This window comes from Centroberyx affinis, unplaced genomic scaffold (assembly GCF_046629955.1).
Source record: "Centroberyx affinis isolate AG114_WGS23_722 - 3 ecotype Tasmania unplaced genomic scaffold, CSIRO-AGI_Caff_v1 ptg003342l_1, whole genome shotgun sequence".
Lineage (NCBI taxonomy): Eukaryota > Metazoa > Chordata > Actinopteri > Beryciformes > Berycidae > Centroberyx > Centroberyx affinis.
Genome location: NW_027281338.1, coordinates 39,324 through 65,582, shown reverse-complemented (window position 1 = coordinate 65,582; position 26,259 = coordinate 39,324). Strand labels below are relative to the sequence as shown.

Sequence of the window (26,259 nt, the reverse complement as noted above, 5' to 3'; positions counted from 1 at the left end):
CATTTCTGTACAAACTGTACATCTTTTTCATTCACTTTGAAAAAACAGATATATTGCACATATATATTTTTTTACATATTTTTATTTCTTATTATATTTTTATGTTTATTATTATTATTTTTTTTTTATATATTATTTTTCTCCACGTTTATGTTTATTGTATGCACCTCCATACCAAAGAAAATTCCTTGTACTGTGAAAACTTACTTGGCAATAAACTGATTCTGATTCTGATTCTGATTCTGATTTTGTATTGCATACATGTTGTACTATGAAAAACTTCCTACAGATAAATGTAAAAAAATATATATATATAAATTGCAAAAAGACATTGCAAAGTACAATGTACAAGTAGTATTATTAGCAGTAGTAGTTACTAGCTACTAGTTGGAGTAGTAGTATCAGTAGCATTTGTGGTAGTAGTAGCAGTAGCACCCTGCCACTGCAAGTATTTGCAGTGATAGGGTGTAAACGATATTCTGCAAATTAAAGTCGGTTAATGTGAGTTCTGGGTATGCAAAGAAACAATTATTTTTAAGGTCCCTTCAGGGATATTATATATACTGAATATTTCACCCTCAAAAATGATTAATGTTGGATTAAGGTTATCATATTTGAACTGTCTGGTGTCTCCTGTTCTGTCCATTCTGGAGACAATGTGCTCACTTCCATTCTCCTCTCATTAGGCTTTCTTTAGGCTACTGTTGTCATGTCTGTCATGTCTGAAACAAAAGTCTTCTGACAGTACAACAGATTCTGACAGTCTGTCTGAATGTGTTTGAGCTCAGTCTTTCAGTTTATTCTGAAAGAATATAGTGATGATGTATTAGAAAAGTCTTCTGCCACTGATGAAGTCTGCAATGGCTCTCATGAGTCCACCACCCTGCAAATCATCATCATCATCATCACTATCATCTTTATCTCTAACTAACTGTGCTGGTCCACTGTTACAGAGACCTTCACTGGTAAAATCTTCAGAGGGAGTCTATTCACAGTGTGAATGTATGGAAACAGCCTGTCAGTGAAGGTGTGTGTGAAGGTGTGTATGTGTGTGTTAGTATCAGGATCAGAGAATGACAGTTTTCCTCTGTTCCAGTCCAGATGCAGTCTGATCCTCTGGAACTTCTTCTTCACTGGGAGATCAGTGTCTGGATCTGGTGGGGTAAATACCGTGTATTCACCATTAAAGAACCCTATTCCCCATAATCCAGCCTGTATAAGTCCCTTCCTCTGGACAGATGCTGCTAACACACCCACTACCCAGTATGTACTGTCTCCAACCTCAACATCCCAGCTGTGAGTTCCTGAGTTAAAGCCCTCAGATCCCAGGACAGACCAGAACCAGTCAAGCCTCTCTGGGTTTCCAGGAAGCTGCTGTTCTTCTCCACGTCTCACACTGGTCAGATCTTCAGACAGGAAGAGTTTTAGATGGGCAGTGTTGGGGTCCAGAACCACAGGAGTGTAGGAGACCATCTCCTTCATCTTGTCCCAGACTGTGAAGCTCAGGTTGCCCAGGTGTTTGGCCTCGTCTATCAGAGCTCCTGAGACCAGCTGTGGATCCTCCAGCAGGGGGCGCTGGACTCTTTCCACTGTAGCCTTGTAGTTCTGCAGGAACGAGACGTCTTCAGCTCTCAGCTCCTTCTCTATGGCTCTGACTGTGTCTGAAAGAGCTGCTATCTCTCTGCTCAGACCCTCAATCTTCTTCTTCGTGTTCTGACTCTTCTGCTCCTCTTCCTCCCTCAGTGCAGCGATCCTGGCCTCCTCTTCCTCTTGTAGAAACTGGTGAAGCTTCTTAAACTGCTCCTTAATCTGCCTCTCTGTGCGTCGGGCCTGGACCTTAATGTGTTCTGCTGTTTGATCACAGTTTCCTTTAACTTCATTAAATAGCTTCAGTTTCTCCTTTAAGAGCTTCAGTGATTCCTGAAGTTCCTCCTTGTGATGCCGTGCAGCTTCATCGATGGGTCTGATTCTGTGGTTGGTGTGTGTTTCTGAATGCAGACAGACAACACACACTGTCTGCTGATGGTCCAGACAGAAGAGCTTGAGTTTCTCAGAGTGCAGACTGCAGAGAAGCTCAGATCCTGCTGAAGCTCTCTGATCTCTCTCCAGTAAGAAAGCCTCACACAGGTTCTTTAACACCAAGTTACAAGGTGGTTCAGCCTTTGAAGATCTTCTCTTACAAATTGGACAGTCATGTATTTGTTTCTCTGCCCACCAGCTCTGCAGACAGGCTTTACAGAAGCTGTGGCTACATGACAGGATGACAGGATCTTTAAAGATGTCATGGCAGACGGAACAGGAGAGATCCTCCTCTGATCTGGAAGACATTTTCTTTCTGAGTGAAGCTGAAAACTCACCAGGCAGACGGCTCAAACTGGGAGTGAGTCAGCCAGTTGTGGCACCACTCCCTCCTCTGGAAAGTTCACTGGAAGTTACTTTGAGTCGTGTTTCTCTAAATCTCCTGTTCAGTGTGAGGAGTCAGCAGCAGGTTGAAGTGGCAGTATTCCAGTATTCCCAGTATTCCCTCCTGTAGCTGTCCTCCCTCAGTGGAAGTTGTGGGTTTGGTCTGAAGGTGAATCTTATTGTCTGTGTCTCTGTGCGTGTGTCTCTGTGTGTGTGTGTTGTTTCCTGGTTTGTGTCGGGTGAAGCAGATAAGGGGCGGAGCTTTTTTACGCTTCAAAATTAAAGTGAAAGGATGAACTAAGAATAATTAACAGTCAATATCATGTGATTTGGCAAATGTGACTCAAGGGCAGGGGTGGATCCAAAAGGGTGGCTGTGATTGGCCACCCTTGGTGCCACCCCAAATTTTCTTGTATATCATTCATTGTTTAACTCTGATTGACACATTGAAATTGCCTGAAATGTAAGATTGTGTTGTTTTAAGTGACCAAGGCTTCCTTTTAGACAGAAAGAAGTGCTGAAGAGTGACAGGTGTTGATGTTTTGTTTCATTTTTTCCAGATATTTCACATCCAGTCCAGAGTCTATTTTTCACCTAAATAATCACTGGACAATACAAGTCAAATGAGTCTTTGCAGTGATAGAAACTTTGTCCTGCAGTTAATCATTTCTTTAATAATTTGTTTCTGAGCATATTCAAACTTATTTGCTGAATCAATTGATTAAAATCAAACTACTGTATATTCCACTATAGTTCATTTTACTCCCAACCTCAGTTTTTTTTAAACCATATTTTATATTCAGTGACAGCATAGTGCAGATATATATGACAAAAGAGATCAGGCATAACAACACTTCCCCTGTTTGTTTGTTTTTGTTTTTTTACCCCAATATACTCTAACCTCTCACCTTTTAGCTCCCACTGTCTATATACATTATATGAAGATTTAAGTAGAGATTAATGAATGTGTATACACATATGTAAGGAGGGATTTTAGTAGGAATCTGAAGTGAATGAAAATCTCGATTTTCGAAAATCTTTCTCTTTTCTCCCTCTAGTGGCATATTTTATGCTTTTATTTTGATGCCAAATCGCCCAATTTCCTGTATTACTCCTTTCCAACGCGGGTTAACTTGACGCTTCCACGGGACAACAAACTGTCTGATTGGATGAGCAGCGGTTACGTAGGTGGGAGCATAAATGTGATTGGCTCGGGAAAGACCTTTGAACTCTGCCTTCTGGTTGAATCAACATTGAAAATAAAACACAACGGCAGCAATAGGTTTACGAAAATTTACGAATTCACATTTGGTTTGTAACGCAAAAACGTAAGATACAAAAAATATATAGTAATAAAAAACACATTTTCTGTTCTCGAGTAGTGAGTGAAACGCAGCTGTTACGTTTCACTTCCGGGTCGCCAGCCTCCTCCTCGCTCCTCCATGCTGTTTCAAGCATGGCACCGAGAAACAAGCAGCGCAAGGCAGCAGCTAAAGTAAAATTTCAATATGAAGAAAACGAGCTCGAGCCTGAAAACGGCGACGAAGAGGAAGGTGAAGATTCAGCAGCGAAGGAAGACGGACCGCAGAAAGATGACGAGTTTAATTTGGACGAGGTTTTACGGCTGGGCGGAACTCGGGTAAGTCTTACCAGCTTTACAGAACACAGGTTTAAGGTGAATAAACATGGATGCAGTGGAGGATAAACCCACCTAAATACACTTTACCAACCTTTTTTTATTTTGGGAGTAAGTGTTTATCCACATCTTTATGCTGGCAAAAATGTATACGAGGTAAATTCATTGTAAACATCAAGTAGGGATGGGCGATATGGTTGAAATCAATATCACGTTAATCATTTTTTTTTCTTTTCGATATCGATATACATCACGATATGGCTCACGTATGCAAAATCGTATGTTAAAGAATCAAATTAATGTTCATCCCGTTGAACCGAGTGGCAATGTCAGGTGTGACGTCAAACAAAACTCAAATAATATTCCCTAAAGTGTTTCATAGTTACCTCTTTGTGTTGTGTAAAATGTGCTTTTTCTCATCAGCTCAGACAGCAGAATTGTGTGTCACGATATCACAAAATCGCCATATCATCACCGTATGATTCCGCTGAAAGTAGGGGAGGGGCGATATGGTTGAAATCAATATCACGATAATCATAAGGATTTTTCTCAATATCAATATATATCACGATATGTTTCATGTATGCAAAATCACGCTAAATAATCAAATTAATGTTCATCAATGAACCGAATGGTGATATTAGGTGTGATGTCAAACAAAACAGAAATATTAAAATAATATTCCTACCATACCTCATTTTATCAGAGTCTTTAAGTAAAATTAGCTTGTCATCATCAATTCAGACAGCAGAAATGTGAGTCACGATATTAAAATATCTTCATATCATCACGATATGATTCCACTGAAAGACGATAAACGATAATATTGAATTATCGCCCAGCCCTAGCTGAAAGACTATGAGCCATAATATTGATCATGATTGTGTGACATATCATGATCATGTATCGCTATCAAAAACAATCCTGATAATTATCATGATACTGATTTCAACTAAATTACCCAGACCTAGTTGAAAGATGATAAACAATAATATTGAATTATCGCTCTGGCCTATTTTATGGTGTGCATGTTTCCTGTCTATTTTAAGATAGTCTTACCCAAACCACACCATCTACCATGTGTTCTGAATCTATATAATGTCTTCTCATGCCGTTCTTGTTCTCGCCTGCAGGCCGACTTCATCCTGCTCGCCAACCTGAACGACTCCAACGAGCTCGTCGACGGAGGGAAGAAAGGAGCCATCGACGACCTGGAGGAGGGCGAGCTGGAGAAGTTCATCACCAAGCTGGGGATCCGGGCGTACGCCGCGCAGCAGATCGTCCCCGACGAGCCCGAGGACGGAGACGACGGAGAGGACGGAGACGCCGCGGAGGCCGGCGACACGGAAAGTAAAAAGGCCAAAGCCCAGAAAGCTCCGGCAGAGGAACAGGCGTCCACAGCGCAGCCGAAAGCCAAAGACAACCAGGGAGCGGAGGATAAGAAGAAGGCAAAGAAGTCTAAAGATGTCGGGGGGAAAAAGGCCAAACAGAACGTCAACGTGTTCGAGTTTCAGCCGAGGCAGATCCTGCTGATCAAGCCCGGAGGGAAGTGGTTCGACCTGGAATACACGGCGGAGGAATCCTCGGCGCCGCAGGACCCGTCGCTCGTCTCCCAGTACAAAGCTCTGGCCCAGCGGCTGTTCGAGGCCGAGGCCGAGCTCTACAAGCGCAAGAAGAACCTGCAGAAGGGAGCCAACTCCGCCTGGATGAAGACGGTGGTTTCCTCGGGCGTGCTGGCGGACAGGATGGCGGCCATGACGGTTCTGATCCAGGACGCTCCCGTGCACACCTCGGAGCACGTGGAGAACCTGGTGTCCATGGTGAAGAAGAAGGGCAGTCGGCGGATGGGTCTGATGGCGTTGGACACGCTGCGGGAGCTGCTGCTGTCCGACCTGCTGCCGGAGCGGCGGAAGCTCCGGACGTTCGCCCAGCACCCGTTCGACCGGCTGGAGGAGAAGGCCAGCGGCAACAAGGACGCCCGCGACCGCCGCCTCGTCCTCTGGTACTTCGAGCACCGGCTGAAACACCTGGTGGCCGAGTTCGTGGCGGCCCTGGACGCGGTCGCTCACGACACGGTGGCGGCCACCAAGGCGAAGGCGCTGGCCACCGCCCACGAGCTGCTGTGCAACCGTCCGGAGCAGGAGAGGGCGCTGCTCGTCCAGGTCGTCAACAAGCTGGGAGACCCGGAGTACAAGACGGCGGCCAAAGCCTCGTACCTGCTGGAGACGCTGCTGCACAAACACCCCAACATGAAGGCGGTGGTGTGCAGCGAGGTGGAGCGGCTCATGTTCCGGCCCAACATCGGCAACAAGGCGCAGTACTACGCCGTCTGCTTCCTCAGCCAGGTGCTGCTGAGCCACGCCGAGGCCGACCTGGCCGGAAAACTCATCACCGTCTACTTCTCGTTTTTCCGCGCCTGCGTCAAGAAGACGGACATCGAGTCCAAGATGCTCGGCGCTCTGCTGTCGGGCGTGAACAGGGCGTATCCCTACGCCAAAGCCGGAGACGAGAAGGTGAAGGAGCAGCTGGACACGCTGTTCAAGGTGGTTCACCTGGTGAAGTTCAACACGGCCGTTCAGGCGCTGATGCTGCTGTTTCAGGTCATGGACTCTCAGCAGACGATCTCTGACCGATACTACGTAGCTCTCTACAGGTAAAACACTCCTGTCCTGCTGGTCTGTCTCATGTTTTTTAACATTGCCTGTATAGGAACATATTTCCTATTATCAGGGTTCATACTGGCCATGGGATTCCTGGAATATTAAATTTTTAGAGGTGTTTTTGAGGCAGGGAAAGTCATGGAATTGATTAAATCCTCTGGAGAAGTCGGGGAATATCAGGGAAGTTTGCAAATGGGTCACTTTCCAGGAATACAGGACAATGTATTTTCCAACTTGTTTCACATTCATTCCATTAGATGGTTTTCTGTAGAGCTGGGCGATAATTCAATATTATTGTTTATCGTCTTTCAGTGGAATCATAAGGTGATGATATGAAGATATTTTGATATCATGACACACATTTCTGCTGTCTAAATTGATGATGACAAGAAAATTTTACTTAAAAACTCTCATACATAAAAACTACCATACCTCAAAATGAGGTATGGTAGGAATATTATTTGAATATTTCTGTTTTGTTTAACATCACACCTAACATTACCATTCGGTTCAATGAGATGAACATTAATTTGATTATTTAACATGATTTTGCATACATGAATCATATTGTGATATATATTGATATTGAGAAAAATCCTTATGATTATCATGATATTGATTTCAGCCATATCGCCCAGCCCTAGTTTTCAGACTGAAAAACAACATTAACAAACCAGGAGGAAGGAAGAACATTTTTAGGTCATGGAAGCACTCTGAGTTAGTTATGGAAAGTCATGGAAAAGTCATGGAATTTTACATCAGAGCCACAGAGGGAACCCTGCAATGTAATCTAAACAAACTATGAAATGAGTTGGTTAGTTGGCAGCGTTGCATTCTATTTATTCATAATGTAACTGTTAAAAATACCTATTGGTGATGTGCAGTAGTTTGTCCATTCAGTAGTATGTTGTGTTTTTCTTCTTGGTGGATAACCGGCCAATCGTAGACGAGGTGACGTCACCTCCAGATGTTTCCAGCAGCTCCAGTGGAGTTTGATATGAGAAAATGTTTCAGGATGTAAAACCTCAGCGGTAAACGTCAGGTTTTGGTGTCAGTCCCTCAGAATCAAAGAGCGAGGGCTTCTTTCTAGAGCCGCCATTTTGCACCGAGAGACGTTCAACAATCATACAGGGAGAGATCCATCGTAGAAGAGGAGAGAGACCAGTTTCTCCACCCACAGGAGCAGGAGAGAGACCAGAATGCAATGCAGCAGAGAGACAGGTTGGGTTTAGAGGAAGAGGAAGACTCACTTTTTCTCCACTGGAAACTCTTGCTCTCTTGCTCGTGTTGCTCTCTAAAGGTATTCTGGGAAATGTAGGAAATTACTGACTGAAGTAGAAGTAGATGAGGCAGGTTGAGGGAAAGTGGGTTCACCGAAAAAGTAAATTATACCACTTCATCACTAAATAACTCCTGGAGTGTGTTGAACATCACAGATAAAAGTGTAAAAATTTCAGAGGGTTTTTTTTTTTTTTTTACTTTAAATCTGTCCTCTCAACACACAGGAAGCTGCTGGACCCCGGTCTGTCCTCGTGCTCGAGGCAGAGCATGTTCCTCAACCTCTTGTACAAGTCTCTGAAGGCCGACATCGTGCTGCGGCGGGTCAAGGCCTTCGTGAAGCGGCTCCTGCAGGTCAGCGGCGAGCAGAACCCCAGCTTCGCCTGCGGAGCGCTCTTCCTGGTGTCAGAGGTCATGAAGGCCAAGCCGGGCCTCAAGATGCTGCTGCAGGAGAACGAGGTGAGGCGTTCATTAAAGGAGCCTTGTGGAGCATTTTATTAATAATAATTGATGATTTTATATACATTTATTTAGCGCTGGGTGATGCATGGCAGCCAGTTTGCGCCAGAACGCTCACCACACATCAGCTATCTCAGTGGAGAGTAGAGGACTGAAAGAGCCAATTAGGTGACGAGGGATGATTAGGTGGCCATGATGGAAGGAAGGACTGTTTTTGGGAATTTTGCCGGGGCACCGGGGTTACACCCCTACTCTTGCAATAAGTGCCGATGGGATCTTTACTGACCACAGAGTCAGGACCTCACAGGACAGAGTCCCCGTCTCTGCCCTGGGGCATTGGGGATATTATTCATGAGACCAGAGGGAAGAGCGCCTCCTACTGGTCCTCCAAAACCACTTCCAGCACCAGGTGGTCTCCCATCCAAGGACTGACCACAGCCAGACCTGCTTAGCTTCCCAGACAAGCTAGCGATGTGATGCAGGAGCTATGGTGCTCGTAATAATAACTTTATCTGTATAGCACTTTCCTAAAAACAACAATTACAAAGTGCTTTACATACAATAAAACCCAAAGAGAAAGTGATGTAAGAGTACCACAATTAAATAAAATACAGTTGAATAAATAAATAAACAAATAAGAAATAGGAATAACAGGCAATACAAGAGATACACAGATACAACTAGAAAACAGAGACAACAGAAAGCAGAATTTTACATAAAAGTGTGTATCTAACTGCATGAATGCCCGGACAATACAAGTTGTGCCCTAAAGAGACAGTAATAAATAACAAAATATGTCAAAAACAAGTAATAAAACGAGAAACACAATTACACAGTGAAAAATAAAATTGTGATCATATAAACATTAATGTTGCTACCTCGGTCTAATGCCTGTAAACCAATGAGATCATGTTGGAGATGATTGTTCTCCTCTATCTCACTCCAGTAGTATTGTTAGTTCTAATGTTTCTCCACATTAAGACTGCATTTCCCATCAGCCCCGTTGCTCCCCCCCCCCCCCCCCCCCCCCCTCCCTGAAGAGGATCAACATGTTGGAAGTGATTTCTCCATCTTCTCCTTTCCCTCCTTCCACCATCTGCTGCCAGAAACTCTTTCAGCTTTAGCTCCGTTTTGCTCTGGAAGAACAGAACCTCTTCCTGTTTTGTGCCGTAAAGCGATCCAGCAGATTTCCCTCCAGATCCACCAGGTGAAGGAGAAACTATGGAGGATGAGAGTAGAGGCTGGTAGAGGATGAGGATTTTGTAGATTACCACTTACTTTTTTTTTGACGATAATTGGTTTTAATGTTTTAACGCGATTCCCTCCTGTTGTTTCTCAGGACGGTGAGGAGGAGAACTTCAAAGACCTCGCTGAAGAGGAGGAGGAGGATGATGATGAAGAGGAGCGCTTTGTGGACGCCGACAAGCTGGAGGAAGGAGCGAGCGCAGAGGCAGGAGAGGGCGCCAAACCCACGGCATCATGGGTACATCACCAGAACCTGGAAGGTCTGTGGGCCGGTCTGATGTCCAGTCAGCACCGATATTACTGATCAATATTATTGATCAATATTTGAATTTGATGGATGAAACGGTGACTGTGTGACTGTGAGTGTGAAGTGGGATGTTGCTAAAAAAAACAGCATGTGTGCTCAATCAAATTTCACCAGTTTTATAACAGGATTGATGAATAAATAGATTTAAAAAAAAAAAATGATGACACCACATGCAATTCTGACCACAAAAATCGTTAATTAATAATAATATTTTTTACACTGTGTTTTGGTACAGAATTGGCATTTATTCCAAGATTTAGTGTGAATGTGAATCCAGTCATGAGGGATTTCGGTAAATGTCACGTTCTGGGCCATAATAATTTCTGAATACTTTCACGTTCCCACTTGAAGTGTGGAAAAAATGGGAATTGTGTACTGAAACGTAAATATAAATATGTTTGAAATGTAAACATGTTCTTTTAGAATGCTTTTTGAGGATTTGGGGGGTTATGAGTATGATTTAGAGTAAATAATGTTTGCAGTCAGAATTGCATGTAATTATTTTTTGAGAGCCACATCCGAGGGATATTTTCCAAGTAGATGTCGACATTTTATGTTTATGTTTATTTGCACATTTTTTTAAACAGAAACAAACAAGCAAAGAAAAGTAAAATCAAAATAAAATTACATGTGCAGGTGAGATAGAAACCCTCTATGGGCTTATCTAAAAACCTCACCTAATAGAGAAAAAAATATATATATATATAAAATAAAATAAAACAAATTATGATACAAAATAAAAGTATCAATTCACATGCATATCTCATACATGCTTAATCACATTGCAAAAACTAAAATAATATAGGCTGCTATAAATAACAAAGAAAAAAATAAAGTTAAAAACATTTTGGGGTAATCACATCGGATATTGGTCATTTTACTTGACAATTTTAGTGTCAGCCACAAACAGCCCTGATTTCTAATGTGTTTCAGTATTTTTTAGCTCTGCCAATGAAGTTGGAAGTAGGTTTTGTTTTCACTCCTGTCAGTCTGTCTGTCTGTCAACAAGATATCTTAGAAAGTTATGAACAGATTTGGCTGAAAATCTGGTGGACAGATCGCTCCCGGCCCAAGGATCAGATAGATTTTGGTGATGATTCGGATCTGGGATTTCAACCATTAGAAGATCTTCGTTTTGTAACCATAAGTACAGTATTTGTGCTGCGTTCAAGTGCTGCTGGGACAGTCCGACATCCGGGACTTCCAAATCAGCTGCTAAAAACGTGCTATTTTGTCAGAAAATCAAACCCGGAAGACAAATGATAAACACACAAACCGTTAAGGAAACTGCAGCTTTGAAAGTTGGAGAATTGTTCTGTGTGGTTGGTTTGAGCTCTACTGAGAGACTTTTGGTTGTGTATTGATCACGTTTCTTCCTGTGTCACCAGGAGGGAAGAGTGTGGAAACCTACGACCCGCTGCACAGAAACCCTTTATTCTGTGGAGCTGATCACACCACCTTATGGGAATTACAGCGGGTGAGTATCATAGAAACAGTGGAGAGGAGGAATTACAAATAATCCAGTCTTTTACCATTATTCACTATACACACACTCTATATACACTAGGGTTAGACTGATATATGGGGCTGATATTGACCTTTTATTAAAAATCAGCCCTGGACGTCAGGATCGTCCACCTCTGATATGATGCAGTTTGATTGATTACATAATATGTGTTTATTAGACTATTTATCAATTGATCAATACTACAATGATTGTTCATGGAAAGCCGTTTTGACCAGATTCCTCAGAAGTATGGATGTATATAGATATTCTTATGATAATATACAGTATATTATTATCCAGGGTTTCCGTGGAGAGTTTTAGTGTCATGATGGTCTAAATGTTTCAGAGGCTTTTCCACCCTGACAGGAAGAAAAACCTGGAGGAAACACTGAATACTTGGATGTTTTTGGAACTTTTGTTTGCATGAAAATAGGGCTGCAACTAACGATTATTTTCATTATTGATTAATCTATTGATTATTTTTTTGATTGATCATTTAGTCTATAAAATGTCAAAAATAGAGACTTGCCCGTTGCAAGGTCAAAGTGGCCAAAGTGATTCTTAAAATTTCTTCCTCAGTCTGACCAGCAGCCAAAAAACAAAAAGTATTAATTTTATAATGAGATGAAACGGAGAAAAGCAGCAAATCTTAATGTTTGTGAAGCTGTGAATATATTTGGTATTTTTACTTGATAAATGACTTAAACGATCGTTCTGTCGGATCAACTCATTGATTAATCGACTAATCGTTTCAGCACTACATGATAGTGATCAAAGTTGAAGATATTGAATATCGGCACAACATAGGTATCAGGTATCAGCAGCTTCGATCCAAAAATGTCAGTATCAAACACTCTTTAAAAATCATACCGGTCGAACCGTTGACACCATGACAGACTAAGAGAGTCAGACAAATGGATACAAGATGGATGCTGAAGTTAGGTTCACTGACGATCTCAAAATCTTTGGATGGGAATGAGCAGGGGACAAAACTACTGTAGTTGTGTTCACTCTCCTCTGTTTGGTTTCTCCTCAGCTCTCTCTGCACTTCCACCCCTCAGTGTCGCTGTTTGCAAAGACAATCCTGCAGGTGAAGTATTTTATAACACTAAGAGTTTGGGAAATATCTGGAAGTTCACCACCTAACTGAAAACGGCTTGTTCCCGACCATATTAGTCAAAGTCAGTAGGTGCAAAACGATGAGTGATGAAGATGTAATGTCTAACAATTGATGTCTCGAAGATTATGAAATGATTTTAAAATGGAAACTGTTTAGGAAATCTGCTTATCGTTATAGCGGTTGTCAGGCCATCAGAAGCAGTTGAATCATCAGGTAAATGTGAGGAATTTTATTCCAAAATGAGAAAAAAATGACAGCTAAACTGATCATCATGGGTTAGTATAAAAGTTAGGAGTCATCTCCAGACCTCTGCTTACAAAATATTTGTTTTTGAGGATAGAATCATTCGTGTGTTTGAAATACTGACGCAAATATATCCTAGATCGTTATGTAGCGATATGAAAAGAAACCCTCCATTTACTATTATAAATCTACATGTAGGAGTTATTTTTTTTCATATCTGGTATGTTTTGGGGGTAAATGTGTAGCTGTTGCAGTAAGGTTTCTTTGGGAAGTATTTTCCAAGACGAACCTGACTGTAATCTCATTTTTTTTGTTTCCCTCTTCTTCTGTGGTGTCTGTCCAGGGAGGGTTCATCGAGTACTCCGGAGACCCGCTCCAGGACTTCACCCTCATCAGGTTCTTGGACCGGTTCGTCTTCAGGAACCCCAAACAGCTGAAGGGCAAACGTAATACACACAGACTTCATTTTATTACTGATTATTCTCTTTATTCACACAGCAGCTGTATAGGATTTACGTCCTACTCAGGGTGGGAAACACTAACTGGAAGACACAAAACAGATTTAAACAGAGACAAACTCAAATTGTCTTTTGAAAAAAAATGAAATATATACCAAAAATATTATTGGATATAGTGGAGAGATGAGCAGAGCTGGAGAAAGTCCAAATGAGCCTAAAGCAGCTGCACATTGATGTTTGTGTGTAATTCTAGCTAATGTTAGCAGAGGTTCATAATGTTAGCTAATGTTAGCAGTTGGTAGTAGCAGTTATCTACTTCAGGTTCTTAACTTTTCTTTCTTGTCTTTAAACCAAGTGGGTCTAATTCTTATTAATCATTAACATTAGCAGCATTTATCTTTAGTATTAGTAATACCTACCAATATGCTAGATATCCTTAGTAGCGCTTTAATGGTCAAATTGTTTATGCTAGCTGTGTCTGCTAGCTAATGCTAACACTAGGTGACTTTAGCTAGTTAAAACTGCTACTGTTAACAACAGTCGTTAGCTGCAACTTTAACAATTTGACCCAGTTGGTTTGGAGATGAATTTTACATTAACAACACAAAGCAGCTGACTGCTAACATTAGCTAACTTATCATAGCTGTTTACTTCAAACAAGTTGCTGTAGTCTTTGATTTGGACTTTTCCAGCTCTGGCCAAGTCAAAGGATAATTTTACAGAATATTATATATATATATATATATATTTTTTTTTTGTCCAAAGACCGGTTGAGTTTCCATCTGTTTTGTTGTCTTCCAGGTACATATTAGTTGTACTACTGTATAATGATGTTCAGCTATAGATATATACAGATATCGTACTGAAGACCAACCAAAATATACAAATCCAGTTAAGAAATCAACTTACCAGAGTTTTCAAATGGTAAATTGTCAGGAACTCTGTTTTTATACATGTAGACAGCATGTTGTATTTTTCATCAATGTTGTTTTTTATCAGAGAACACAAGCGCCATAGTGATGCAGCCCAAACAGAAGTTACCTCTCGACTCTCTACCAGGTGAGTTTTTTTGTTGTTGTTTTGTTGTCGTCTTCTCCATACAGTAGATCACAGTTTGGTGGAGGAAAGGATAGCTAGCGATCCGGTACCGAACTTTGGTATCGGCATCCATTTTAAGGCATCAAAGGGCATCAAACTGTTGGATTCTTCTTGTTTTTGGGATGTGTACTTATGAAATCGGTTGTTTGTGGTCTGATTCTGTTCAGAAAAGCAGTTGCACGTTAAACAGGAAAAAGTAGTAGCTGCACACTCATAACTCACATGCAGAGAATAGGTTTATTTGTTAATTTTAAAGTCTCGAATGGCATCCATTTCTGGTTTGGTTTATTTTAATTTTTAATTAAGAGTTTAATAAGTAAAGTTTACATTTCTCTGTGTTTCTGTGCCAGTGAACTGTGAGGAGTTTCTGTCTAAAGAAGAAAGCCAGATCCCCGTGGAGGAAGTGTTCTTCTATCGGTGAGGGAAAAATCTAATTAAATTTATTTGATGAATTGAATTCTAATATACTAACAACCGTACAGCATTGCAACTGTCAGTATTACACAATAAAGTCAGGAGTTGGTCCTTACATTGCAGAAAAAGCATTCATCAAACCTCAAACTACACGTTTGGGGAGAAAAAAAAACATTACTTCCTACTACATACAACACTTTGGTTCAACAAACCACTATATTCTTCCTGTGTTTTCTTCAAGAGCCTTTATTCTCGTGATTGGATGAAATGTGTCTCTCAATATTGGATTGACTCTGTTTCTATCTTATTTATCTCCTCAACAGGTTCTTCAAAAAACGTCAGAAGGAGAAGCTGCTTCGTCGGCCGCGAAGAGACGGTGATGACGAGAGCGTGGAGGACGTGGACGATGAAGAGTTTGAGAAAATACTCGGTAAGTCCAGCCAATCAGACGCCAAGAACCTGGTTTATTTTTACAAGACCAGGGAGAACAACAGGACTGTGTGGACTGCAAGCCACTGGCTGATGTACTGTATGTTGTATGTATGATAGTATTTTTCACTAATATTATCAAGTTTTTACCAGAAACCTTTCAACTACTAGGCAGCTTTCCTAAACAACCTGCTGCTCAATAATTGTCAACCATTCAGTAATAATAATAATAGTAGTAATATTAGTTATAGTAATAACAACCCAAAGAAAAAGTCAGACATTAATGAAAAATCAAGTTAAAAAGAATAAAACAGGTAGATGCAGGAGGAATAATGATTCATAAATATTATTATTGATGTTATCATTATTAAACACTTTATAAATACCACTACTACTTATAAGAATAATTATACATTATGATTCCTGCTGTATTCCCATGTTTTATTCTTTTTAGCTTGATTTTTAATTCATGAATGAATTTTGAATTGGCTTATTGTTTTTTTGTTATGTAGTATTATTTATATAGTTGTATTTATTATTATGTTATTTTGTAGTTATGTTTTTCAAAATGCTGTGTAAATAACGTTAACTATTAACTCGTTTTAAATATTTCAGTACTGCTCTAATACTTCATACCTTCCTCTGACTCTGTTAAGATTCCTGCGAGGGAGACTCTTACTTCACCGATCTGCCAGCTGACGGTCTGGACTTTGCGGGGTGAGCAAAGAAACAGGAGGGTTCTTCAAGGGTTCTTCAAGGGTTCTTCATTTAGGGTTTGATATAAAACTGCACTGACTCAAAGAACGCTCTGATTTGTTAAAATACAATACAAAACTGGGAAATCAGAACAAAAAGCTCAGTGTGGTTCTGAAAAAGTTATTTTCATGCTGCTGATTTGGAGCATTTCATATGTTCTTAAGGGGATTTTAAAGAGGAACTAAACCCCAAACCCAAATCTGTGTAAAGTGTGCTGAAATGTCCGTCTGCTATTGGCTGATCTCTGGTGCCTGGTGATGTCATCTTCTATAGAGTACAACAGGTGGTGGCATCACCTGGCACTAAAGATCAGTCACAGATTTGGGTTTGGGGTTTAGTTAGTTTATGAACTCTGTTGGCGGCCAGTAGGAATTACAACAACATGGATAGAACCGTTCTCTGGATTCTTAGATGGAGATCCTTCAGACAAAATCTTATGAAAAGGGGCCCACGGCTTCATATGAATCTTTTGGGGTTTTGGGGTCCTTGACATCTAACGATGGGGAACCTCTGCTTTACAGCACCATGAAGGTTCTGTGTAGAACCATCTGAGCATGATGCTATAGAGAACCATTCCAAAAGGGTTCTTTACAGCACCAAAAAGCGGGTTGTAACCTGTTTCTAATTCTCTACAGAACCCTGTTTAAGAGTAGATATTTTATTGCTTTTTATATTTTTGTATCATCTGTTTCTCCTTACTATGCTCTGTCTTCCAATTTAACCTTGGATCAGTCGATTTCACTGGGATCTTGACCGAATACTGAATCTGTCCTCCTGTTCCCTCTGTGTTTCTCAGCAACGTGAAGAGCAAGAAGGGTAAGAAAGGAGAAGAGGACTCCGATTCGGACATGGACGACTCGGACATGGACGACCTGGACGACGAGGAGGTTTCCCTGGGCAGCATGGACGAAGAGGACTTTGGAGATGAACTGGAGGAGGAAGGAGGGATGTTCATGGATCCTGATGGAGATGAAGATGATGAGGAAGGTGAGGAACGTCAGAAACTACAGACCGCGTTCATAATAAATACATTTTAATACTTGAGACTTGACTTGATGCATGAAGAGAAGACTTGAGACTTGACTCTGACTTGGGTTCTGGTGACTTGGGACTTGACTCTGACTTGTACTCTGATGACTTGAAAAGGTTTCTAAAGTCTTGACTTGAGATCTTGTGTTTGTGTAAATGACTTAGATTGAAAGTGATGAGATTTGTTCCAGCAGACGACTGAATTTAAATTCTGTTTTCTGAATTTGTATGGAATGATTGAATTTATTGAAGTTGAAACTGATTATAGAAATCAAACTCATGATGCTCTTACCAAGTTTTTATCCTATTAAAACCATATTGCATTGAAATGTCCTAGATATTTAGTTTTCTTTAAGATATTAAATTGATACTGGACTCGGACTTGCTGTTCTACATTTAGACTTGAGACTTGACTTGAGACTTGAGCCTCACGACTTGAGACTGACAGGAATCGAACCTGTGACCTTTTGATTACAGGATTTTTTTTCCCCCTGCCACCCAGGAGAAAGCCAGATATGTGAAATATTTGCCTTGTTTGTTCATGGATTTTGTTTTTTTCTTCTTTCAGTACCAGAGCTGGAGGAAGACGATGCTGCATTTGGTGGTAAGTGATAAATTATCACCGCAGTATCATCCAATTATATATTATTTTGGCTAATGTATATTATCCAATATTGTATTATCCAATGTCAGACTAATTATCCTTTCAATAACATACCACTCGGCACAAGGAGTATTTTAACATTTTGAAAGGTAGTTTGTTCACAAGCCACTTGAGAGTATATTAAATTGTGTATCTCGATTTACTTGTTTATATTAGATAATTTTATGCTTTTTTCTGTACAATCTGCTAAAAGCTAAAAATAATTTTCCCTCTGAAGATTCAGACGATGAGACGGAGGAGATGCCAGATATCACCCCGAGTACCAAGAAGGGCAAGAGGAAATCTTCAGAAGAACTGGACTTCTCTGGATCCTCAGGTTAGTAGTGCTTAACTTATTATTTCATCTAATTTATTCCCTCTGTATTTGCCTGTTTTATTCCAATCATTTACATTTTAATTCAGGTCTGACTATTTAATTTGTATTACTGAGCTGTATTGTATTACTTACTTGTTTTTGTCTGTAAAACTCTGTGACTGGTTTGAAAAGTGTTATGCAACACTAACTGCCACATTATGAGTGACAGTAATGTTTCAGTTCAATTTTAAAGCAGCTTTACTGATCACTGTTGCTCCTTTTTTAAAGGTTCAAAGCCGGGGAAGAAGAAGAAAGGAAAGAAGGATGCAGCTGTGTTTGCTTCTGCTGAAGAGGTGAGACTCAGTAATAATAATAATAAACTTTATTTGTATAGCACCTTTCATGCAAGAAATGCAGCTCAAAGTGCTTTACAACAAAGAAATTACATGCACCAAGTGCTTCACATAAAACTTGATAATAATAGTGAAAATAAGATAAAGATGAGAATAGAATGCATCTTCACATGAAAATAGACATAGAATGAGCATAAAAACAGGGATAGAATGCCATAATTAATGTAAAATAATATGGAGAATAAAACCTACTTGATGATAATAGTAAAAATAAGATAAAAATGATGAATGCATAAACTGCATGTTAACTCAGACTGTGTCACCAGTTAACTTCAGTTCAAACATCGGCTAGTTTAAATGTTAATTCTCACTAACTCCAAGTTTTTTTTCTTGACATCCCACAATTTTGAATTCGATGTCTAATGTGTTATTTTACCCAAATTTACCTTTTTAATTATTATTTGAACATGTTTTTGAGTCATTCCCTCATGCCAAATGGACTGCCATTGCTTATTATTACGTGTATATGTTATACTTGTTCAGTTGTTTAATGAAAAATCTATAACTATATTGTATTATATGTTAAAAGCAACATGAAGTTACATCACTGAACTGATGAAGAACCAAACTACAATTTAATAAATGTTTTTTCACCATAGTGCTGGGAGGAATTGCATTAAGCCGACTCCATAGCTTTTACCCTGTTAAACCACCTGGTGTCACTGTTGTCTGTGTTAGGTAAATCTATCTATAGATTTGTGTGTGTGGTTGTAGTGAGTATGGGAGACAAACAGTTGAATCCTCATATTTTGCAGCAGGTAACATAAACTTTTTCTCTCGTTAGGGCACAAGTTAGCTAATACTAACTTTGGCTACTGTTAATCTGGGCAGGAGAAATAGATTTTGGTTTGAATGTTACTGGAAACGAGGTGAAAGCATCACTGACAATGTTTTGGTTAGTTTTCCCTTTACGCTCCAGATGGATCTTCAGTATCATTATGAAACTTAAAGATACAGATCTACTGTCAGACTTAATGTTGAGTATCGACTTCACATGTTCAGCCAATACAGCAGGTGGAACCGGCTGCTGATGTCTCATGGACGGTTTTACAAACGGGATTCCTACACATTTTCAATTAAGAAATTCCATACTTTTTCCAGACCTTGATTTGTTTTGAAGATTTTGTCTGGTGTTCAATATGATTTACGCAGACAGACATCTTGCCCCTGCTAACTAGGTCATATCACTGTATAGATGAAGATTGTTCTTCACAGAGACAAATATCAGAATATGTGAGATGATTGGCAGGGTTCCTACACGCTTTCCATTTTAAAATTCCATATTTTTCCCAGACCGTATGTTCTCGACCGGATTTGATTTTGGTCTGTATTTGATATAATGCATGCTGACAGCGGCTGGGTAATAAGAGCGTCCCTCTATCTGAACATTATTCTTCACATCAACACAAACTGTGGACTCAAAGTGGCTCTACAACAACATAAAAGCTAGAATTATGTGTGTATCGGACCTGAACCACAACATTTTCCATACTTTTCCAGACATTTTTTCAAATTCCCAAACTATTCAAGACCTGGAAATGATCAAATTCATTTTTAATACTTTTCCAGACTTTCCAGACCTGTGTAGGAACCCTGTACAAAGTGTGTGTTGGTTTTTTTTTGGTTAATGTTCTCTGGTGTTTTTCAGTTTGGATCCATGCTGGATGAGAACGCCGGCTCCAAGTTCGACAACATTGGGATGAATGCGATGGCCAACTCAGACAAAGCAGGTAAGACCTAAATAATCACTTTACCAAACTGTTAACATTTTTGATTTCTCAGCAGCCAAAGTAGATTTAAAACAGTGTAGACTTTTCAAATATAGATGGGCGACCTGGGAAAGTGGCTAGTAGAAGTGACAGACTTACCGGCACCTGAACAACTTTTTATTAAATATCAGATATCATTACAATTAAAAGCAGATGCTGAGATGACGCCATAAACCACAGCAGTTAGCAGTCAGGGTTTTAGGGGTTTATTCAGTCGGCTAGATGCTAGCCAGATTCAACAGCTTCTCCATGGAGAGAAAATCAGTTTCCTCACCGCAGCAGTGAGCTTTAAATAAATGTCTGTTTCTCTTAGTTCAGATCAAGTTTGATGTTGAAAGACGCTGAATATCGGCAGCTTCAATGCAAAAATATCTGTATCTGCCTTTAAAAAAAATCCCTGTAACAACGCATTATGTAATAACACGACAAAATGTAATACATTTTCACTTCATTATGTAATAACACCCACATTTTGTAATAATCTAATAATAATTTTGTAATACACAGCCTGAACGCAATATGTAATAAATTTCCCCGCATTTTGTAATAAATTATTACATATTGCGGTGGTTATTTGTCATACACAGTGGCAATTCAAGGTTCTTTACAAAGATTAAAAGATTTATAAGAACAACAAAACAAGATTTAAAAGAAGTTTAACATTTTTTAAAGAACTCAAATAACTCAACTTAACTAAAAGCATCTATGAACAGTATGGTTTTAAGTCCTGATCAATCAATCAATCAAGTTTTTATTTGTCACGTGCAATGGTGGAAAGTAACTAAGTACAATTTTGAGGTACTTGTACTTTACTTGAGTATTTCCATTTCATGCTACTTTATACTTCTACTCTACATTTCAGAGGGAAATATTGTACTTTTTACTCCACTACCTTTATTTTACAGCTTTAGTTACTAGTTACTTTGCAGATTTAGATTATTAATACAAATTATAAATCAACTAATAAATTATGATATATTTTTATAGGTTAAGCTACCCAGCGGTATATAAAGTAATTAAAATTAGCTCCACCTTTACCAGTTGCAACATTAAAGTGATGAACACATTAATGCATCAATAATTATAGTCCAATAACATGATATATATGATTCTGAAATGGAAAAGTGCAACTCCCGCATTTAGTAATAACCACCGCAGTATGTAATAATTTATTACAAAATGCGGAGAAATTTATTACATATTGCGTTCAGGCTGTGTATTACAAAATGTGGCAGATTATTACAAAATGAAGTGAAAATTTATTACATAATGCGTTGTTACAATCCCTCCGGGTTGAACCCTGACACCACGGCGTCCCTTTATAAGTCTCCGTCACCATGGCGATCCGGCTCCCCGTCCCTTTAACACCTCCCGTTCCTCCTCCTCCTCCTCCTCCTCCTCCCCGCAGGCCTGAAGCAGCTGAAGTGGGAGTCTCAGCGGGACGACTGGATCCACGGCCGGGACGCCAAGACGCTGCGCAAGAAGAAGAGCGTGTTCAACCGGAGGAAAGCGTTCGGCGGGGCGAAGACGGGAGGCAGGACTTTCAGTAACAAGAAGAAGAAGAAGTAGTGGTAACTTTATGGGACGCCGTGTTGGATCTTTACCTTCAGTCGTGCTTGGCGGCCCAGGCTTCGCGGTCTCTCTCGCGGAGGCCGTAAATCCCCGCCCACTCGTTGGACTGGTAATAAACTGGGAGGGAGGAAGGAGAAGCAGCAGAGGAGAGTTTTCAGTCTCCCCCTTTTTTCACCGTTTAGTGAGACGAAAGCTAAAATCTAAGAGACAGCGTGATCTGACCGAGACCCACGCTGTCCATCCGATTAGATTTTGGAGAACCTTGCTGCATAGATTTGCATATTAATGAGGACAAACAGATTTTCTTGAAACTGCTGTAACTCCTCGCTAGGGCTGAACGATTTAGAAAAAATATCTAGTTGCGATTATTTTGACTGATATTGCAATTGCGATATTAGAGGGAATGATATTTTTTTACATCATTATTCTCATTTTCATTGAAAAAAGTGTTAAAATGATTATGGTGTGATTTTTGTGGGGATCTGTACCAAACAAAGATGTTTTCTTAAGTCTGTAGAATATGATGTGTAGGCCAGGACATCTCTGCAGCACCACAATATTTAATTGAAAATGGTATTTTGACACATTTCACCTTAAACAAATATTGCGCCTCCTGCGATTTGAAAATTGCAGTAGGCCATAATGCGATTTCTATAAAATTTTGATTAATTGTTCAGCCCTAATTCTGACCAAAATCTCAATTGCTTCCCTGTAGAGCTGTTTACCTCCAATGCAGACCTAACGGGCCGATGGACAAAAGTCAACCCCCAAAAACACCCACAGCCCGTCTGTTCCAACATGGTGACACAAAGCAACAGAGAAGTAACATCTAAACTGCTGGAGAAAGGCCTGACTTTAGATCGTTTTCATTTTACATCTTTTTTTTTTTTTTTATCAACATACTGTGGGTGATTTTGGGGGTTGATTTTTCAGGACTGGATTGGAAGTAGGGCCGGGCGATAATTCAATATTATGGTTTATGGTCTTTCAGTGGACTCATGTGGTGATGTCATGGTGATGTTGGGAAATCATGACACACAATTCTGCCTAACCGTCTAACCTGATGATAACAAGCAAATTTTATTTAAAAACGGACAAAATTAGATAGACTTGAGACGCGAGAGTCAAACGTTTCTCCACATAACACACAAACATCGATACTTTCTGTAGGTGTTTTAGGTCCAGACGACATTTCAGCTAATCTCTATAAACAGATATCTGCATATGAGTCGTCGTCTCTCGACTCCGACTCCATTCTCGCGTCTCAAGTTGCTAATCGGACTGTAAACAATGACCGGCGCACGGAAGAGGAAGTCTTGGCCCGGATGTCCGCTGGCTACACCGGAAACCCCCAAATATTGTCCGTCGCCCCCAGAGTCTAATCGTCAGACCGATAGACGATGGGTTCAGAGATCGCAGCTGAAATGACTCGTCTCCTCACTCCTCATCGACGTCTCAACTTCATTGAACATCAGAACGTTCACATTAACAGGAGGCGTTCCAGTCCAAAGTGCTACACGTCCAGGCTGATGGAGAATTTGTTCCCTCAAATTTAAAAATAAAGATACTCCATCCCTCATCTGTTTGTATTTAGTAGGCCAAGGTCTTCAGAAAGATAATTGAGGTCCAATGTGTGTTTTCAATCATTTTGGAAGTGTCGATTTTTTCAAACGGTGGAAACTGTGGAACGAAGCTCTTCAGTTGCAACTAAAGGTGTTTTATAATACTCCATTTTCTAATGGTATTCATTACTGAAACATTATCTTTGGAAGTGGAAGGGCCAAGTCCTGATTAAAAAATATGGTAACACTTTACAATAAGAGTCACTAAGTTAAGGGTTAGTTAATGCTTAATAAGCATTAACTAACCCTTAATTAACAGTTAACTAATGTGTCTGGTAATCATTTACTAATGGTGTTCATGTTAACTAAGGTATTAATTTATACATTATTTAATAGTCATTTTTATAAACTATTAAATAATGTATAAATTAATACCTTAGTTAACATGAACACCATTAGTAAATTACACATTAGTTAACTGTTAATTAAGTTATATGCTTAATAAGCATTAACTAACCCTTAACTTAGTGACCCTTATTGTAAAGTGTTACAAAAATATATATATATATATATATATTATCTCCATCTGCTGTCCTTACCTTCCAGAACTGAAGGAAACCTCCTGTTCATGGTGTTCCTGAAATCTGCAGGAGGGGAAGTGACATGTGAATTTTAAATGTATATAAAGTGTCTGGACACATCCAGCTGCTTTTAAAGTCTGTCTGACATCATTCTGCTTTCCTATTAAACGTTTTGCTGACACCTTGACTCGTGTTCATCTTGTGAAAGAGGCCGTACGCCCCGAAGACGCCCAGCAGCTCCAGAGCGATCACTCCTTTGAAGAGTTTCTTGGCCAGCGGCTCCAGAGGTTTGGGGGACATCTGGGGAGGAGAGGGGGTGTTACTGAATAGAATATGAAACAAAAAAAATATTTATTGACCACAGAAGGTGAAAAATTGGGTTTGGTGTCACCTTGGATTAAAAAAAATGAGAGATCAGTGCACAATGAATACTACACTAAATAACATAATGCACTTTAGAATCATATGATATAAAATTTCTATTACCTTTGTGTCAGCAGCTCCTTAAAAATAACTTCTTTTTTTTTACCTTTTTGCCAATTTTTTGTCATTTTTTTTAGCCTGTGCTGGAGAATAGGTGTACATTAAGTTCAGCAAAATTGCCAAAAAGGTAAAAAATATATATATATTTTTTTCATTTTATGGGGTGTTTAAATATGCAAATCGTGAGAAGTAAAGTTAGACTGATATTCTAATTGTCAATATTGGGCTTTTCTTAAATATGACACACTCGTCTGATATGATGGAGGTTCCTCCTGACCACAGCTACAGAAAAACACACTGGAACAGTTGACATGACATTTGATTTTCTTTGCAAATTTTATTTCTTCATTTATTCTGTTTTTTTGTAAATTAATCCTTAATTTAAAAGGCAGAAATGTATCCCAGAGTTTCCCTCCCATAGAACAGGTGTGGTGGGTCACTCTGCCTTAAAGAGCTGCTGACACTAAAATAATTTCATCAGTCTGGTTTCAGTGGAGAGTTTTAGTGTCCCGTGATGCTCTAAATGTTTCAGAGGCTTTTCCACCCTGATGAGAAGAAAACTCTGGAGGAAACACTGAATCCTTGGACCTTCTGGACATGAAAATTGTCAAATTTAAAAACATTGAACACTGGCACAAGGTATCAGCTCTCATCAGGCTTCACCAAAACCCATATCAGTCGACCTGTAGTAATAAGTAACACTGGTAGCTAACAGATTACATATCAAATCTGTATCCACTGACTAGGCTATTGATTATAGTCAAAATTTGAGCCTTCATTTTTTTTGGGTTAAATTCCACCCTCCCTTAAGTTCATGTGACATTCATGTGGTCTTAGTTTGTGAGGAAAAACAGGTTGTTTACACGAGATTAACCTGGGAATTAGTCACACATATTAGCCTATAAAAACACAGGTGTACTGACCTCCACTGTTCACAAATAAAGGTGATTATCCAGAATATAACGGTGAAATGTGTGCAATCTTTAGGCTCTCACTGACAAGTTAGCCCAGGTTGGACTTGTGGAATCCTCTGTTTGACTTTGAATGTCAAACGACTATCAAATATCATGCTATCTTTACCGCGGTGACTTCATTTTCTTTTGGATCATGAGGTTTGTCGCGATCAACCAGAATCTTGCAGAAATAACCTGACAGCATGAAGACTTGTGTTGTCTGTTAGCCTCCTGTCTCCTGCCGTTAGCAATGCTAGCAAACACAGTAAACTTCAGTAAACTTACCTTTCGATTCGAGGTAGAGAAAGCAACTGAATAAATAGTAAACAATTAATTGATAAAGTATAAAATACACATTAATATGAACTATTTTACGTAAGAAAGGTTCTCTGCCCTTGTGTTACAGAACCAAACCTAGCAAGCTACTTCCTCAGTACGGAAGCCCGGTTGGTACAAATGTAGTGGGGGATTTTTCGTGATTTTTTTTTTTTTTCTTTTCCTATACTAGGCTACAATACACATACAAAAGACTGTACAATTGTAAACTAGCACTATACAAAAAAAAAGAGACCTTTGTACATTGCCAGGAGCTTCATTTAAACATATTAAGTATTTATAAACCTTAAAACATTTAGTTGCCTTTTTCTTTTTAACCTTACTTAACTATGTTGCTTATAATCTTTCAAAAAGCTGATGGAAATGTGGTTTGGTTGCAGGCCATTTATTCTTGTGAATATGATATTTTCCAAACATGAAAAAGTATTATGTCAAATAATCACATCATTTTCCATTTTACCTTGTCTATGGTGCCTCTATGGTGGAGCAGAGGAGAAAAGAAACCCCATGACTGAAATAATGCAATACAGTAGAAACGGAAATCTTTGACATGGTATAGACACTTAAGCCGAAAATTGTATTCATTAAT

At 39.6% G+C, this 26,259-nt stretch overlaps 3 protein-coding genes across 3 annotated transcripts; 1 reads left to right on the top strand and 2 right to left on the bottom strand.

Moving 5' to 3' along the window:
• Positions 1-927: 927 nt before the first annotated feature.
• On the bottom strand, positions 928-2,328 carry LOC139660578 (E3 ubiquitin-protein ligase TRIM39-like). The gene has a single exon (XM_071538751.1). It carries the CDS (start codon positions 2,326-2,328, stop codon positions 928-930), a length of 1,401 nt encoding a protein of 466 aa, XP_071394852.1.
• Positions 2,329-3,859: 1,531 nt separating this feature from the next.
• Positions 3,860-21,752, top strand: cebpz (CCAAT enhancer binding protein zeta). Its single transcript, XM_071538743.1, has 17 exons — positions 3,860-4,042; positions 5,173-6,692; positions 8,205-8,436; positions 9,776-9,941; positions 11,377-11,465; positions 12,532-12,585; positions 13,202-13,304; positions 14,316-14,375; positions 14,765-14,831; positions 15,152-15,258; positions 15,914-15,974; positions 16,810-17,000; positions 17,611-17,646; positions 17,924-18,022; positions 18,290-18,354; positions 20,063-20,144; positions 21,592-21,752. The coding sequence occupies exons 1-17, from the start codon at positions 3,860-3,862 to the stop codon at positions 21,750-21,752; spliced, it is 3,276 nt and encodes a 1,091-aa protein (XP_071394844.1).
• Positions 20,248-25,754, bottom strand: LOC139660571 (protein CEBPZOS-like). The gene is made up of 5 exons (XM_071538744.1): positions 25,620-25,754; positions 24,081-24,198; positions 23,917-23,961; positions 21,788-21,872; positions 20,248-21,656 (listed from the first exon to the last, which is right to left on the bottom strand). The coding sequence occupies exons 2-4, from the start codon at positions 24,196-24,198 to the stop codon at positions 21,790-21,792; spliced, it is 246 nt and encodes an 81-aa protein (XP_071394845.1). The 5' UTR covers positions 25,620-25,754; the 3' UTR covers positions 20,248-21,656; positions 21,788-21,789.
• Between the last annotated feature and the right edge of the window lie 505 nt (positions 25,755-26,259).

Excerpts from the sequence above, each read along its gene's own strand:
- LOC139660578 (XM_071538751.1), bottom strand. The coding sequence starts at position 2,328 with ATGTCTTCCAGATCAGAGGAGGATCTCTCCTGTTCCGTCTGCCATGAC.
- cebpz (XM_071538743.1), top strand. The coding sequence starts at position 3,860 with ATGGCACCGAGAAACAAGCAGCGCAAGGCAGCAGCTAAAGTAAAATTT. Across the intron at positions 6,693-8,204 it reads TACTACGTAGCTCTCTACAG|GAAGCTGCTGGACCCCGGTC; the intron begins GTAAAACACTCC and ends CTCAACACACAG. Across the intron at positions 8,437-9,775 it reads TGCTGCTGCAGGAGAACGAG|GACGGTGAGGAGGAGAACTT; the intron begins GTGAGGCGTTCA and ends GTTGTTTCTCAG.
- LOC139660571 (XM_071538744.1), bottom strand. The coding sequence starts at position 24,198 with ATGTCCCCCAAACCTCTGGAGCCGCTGGCCAAGAAACTCTTCAAAGGA. Across the intron at positions 23,962-24,080 it reads CAAGATGAACACGAGTCAAG|ATTTCAGGAACACCATGAAC; the intron begins GTGTCAGCAAAA and ends CCCCTCCTGCAG. Across the intron at positions 21,873-23,916 it reads GTTTCCTTCAGTTCTGGAAG|TTTATTACCAGTCCAACGAG; the intron begins GTAAGGACAGCA and ends CCTCCCTCCCAG.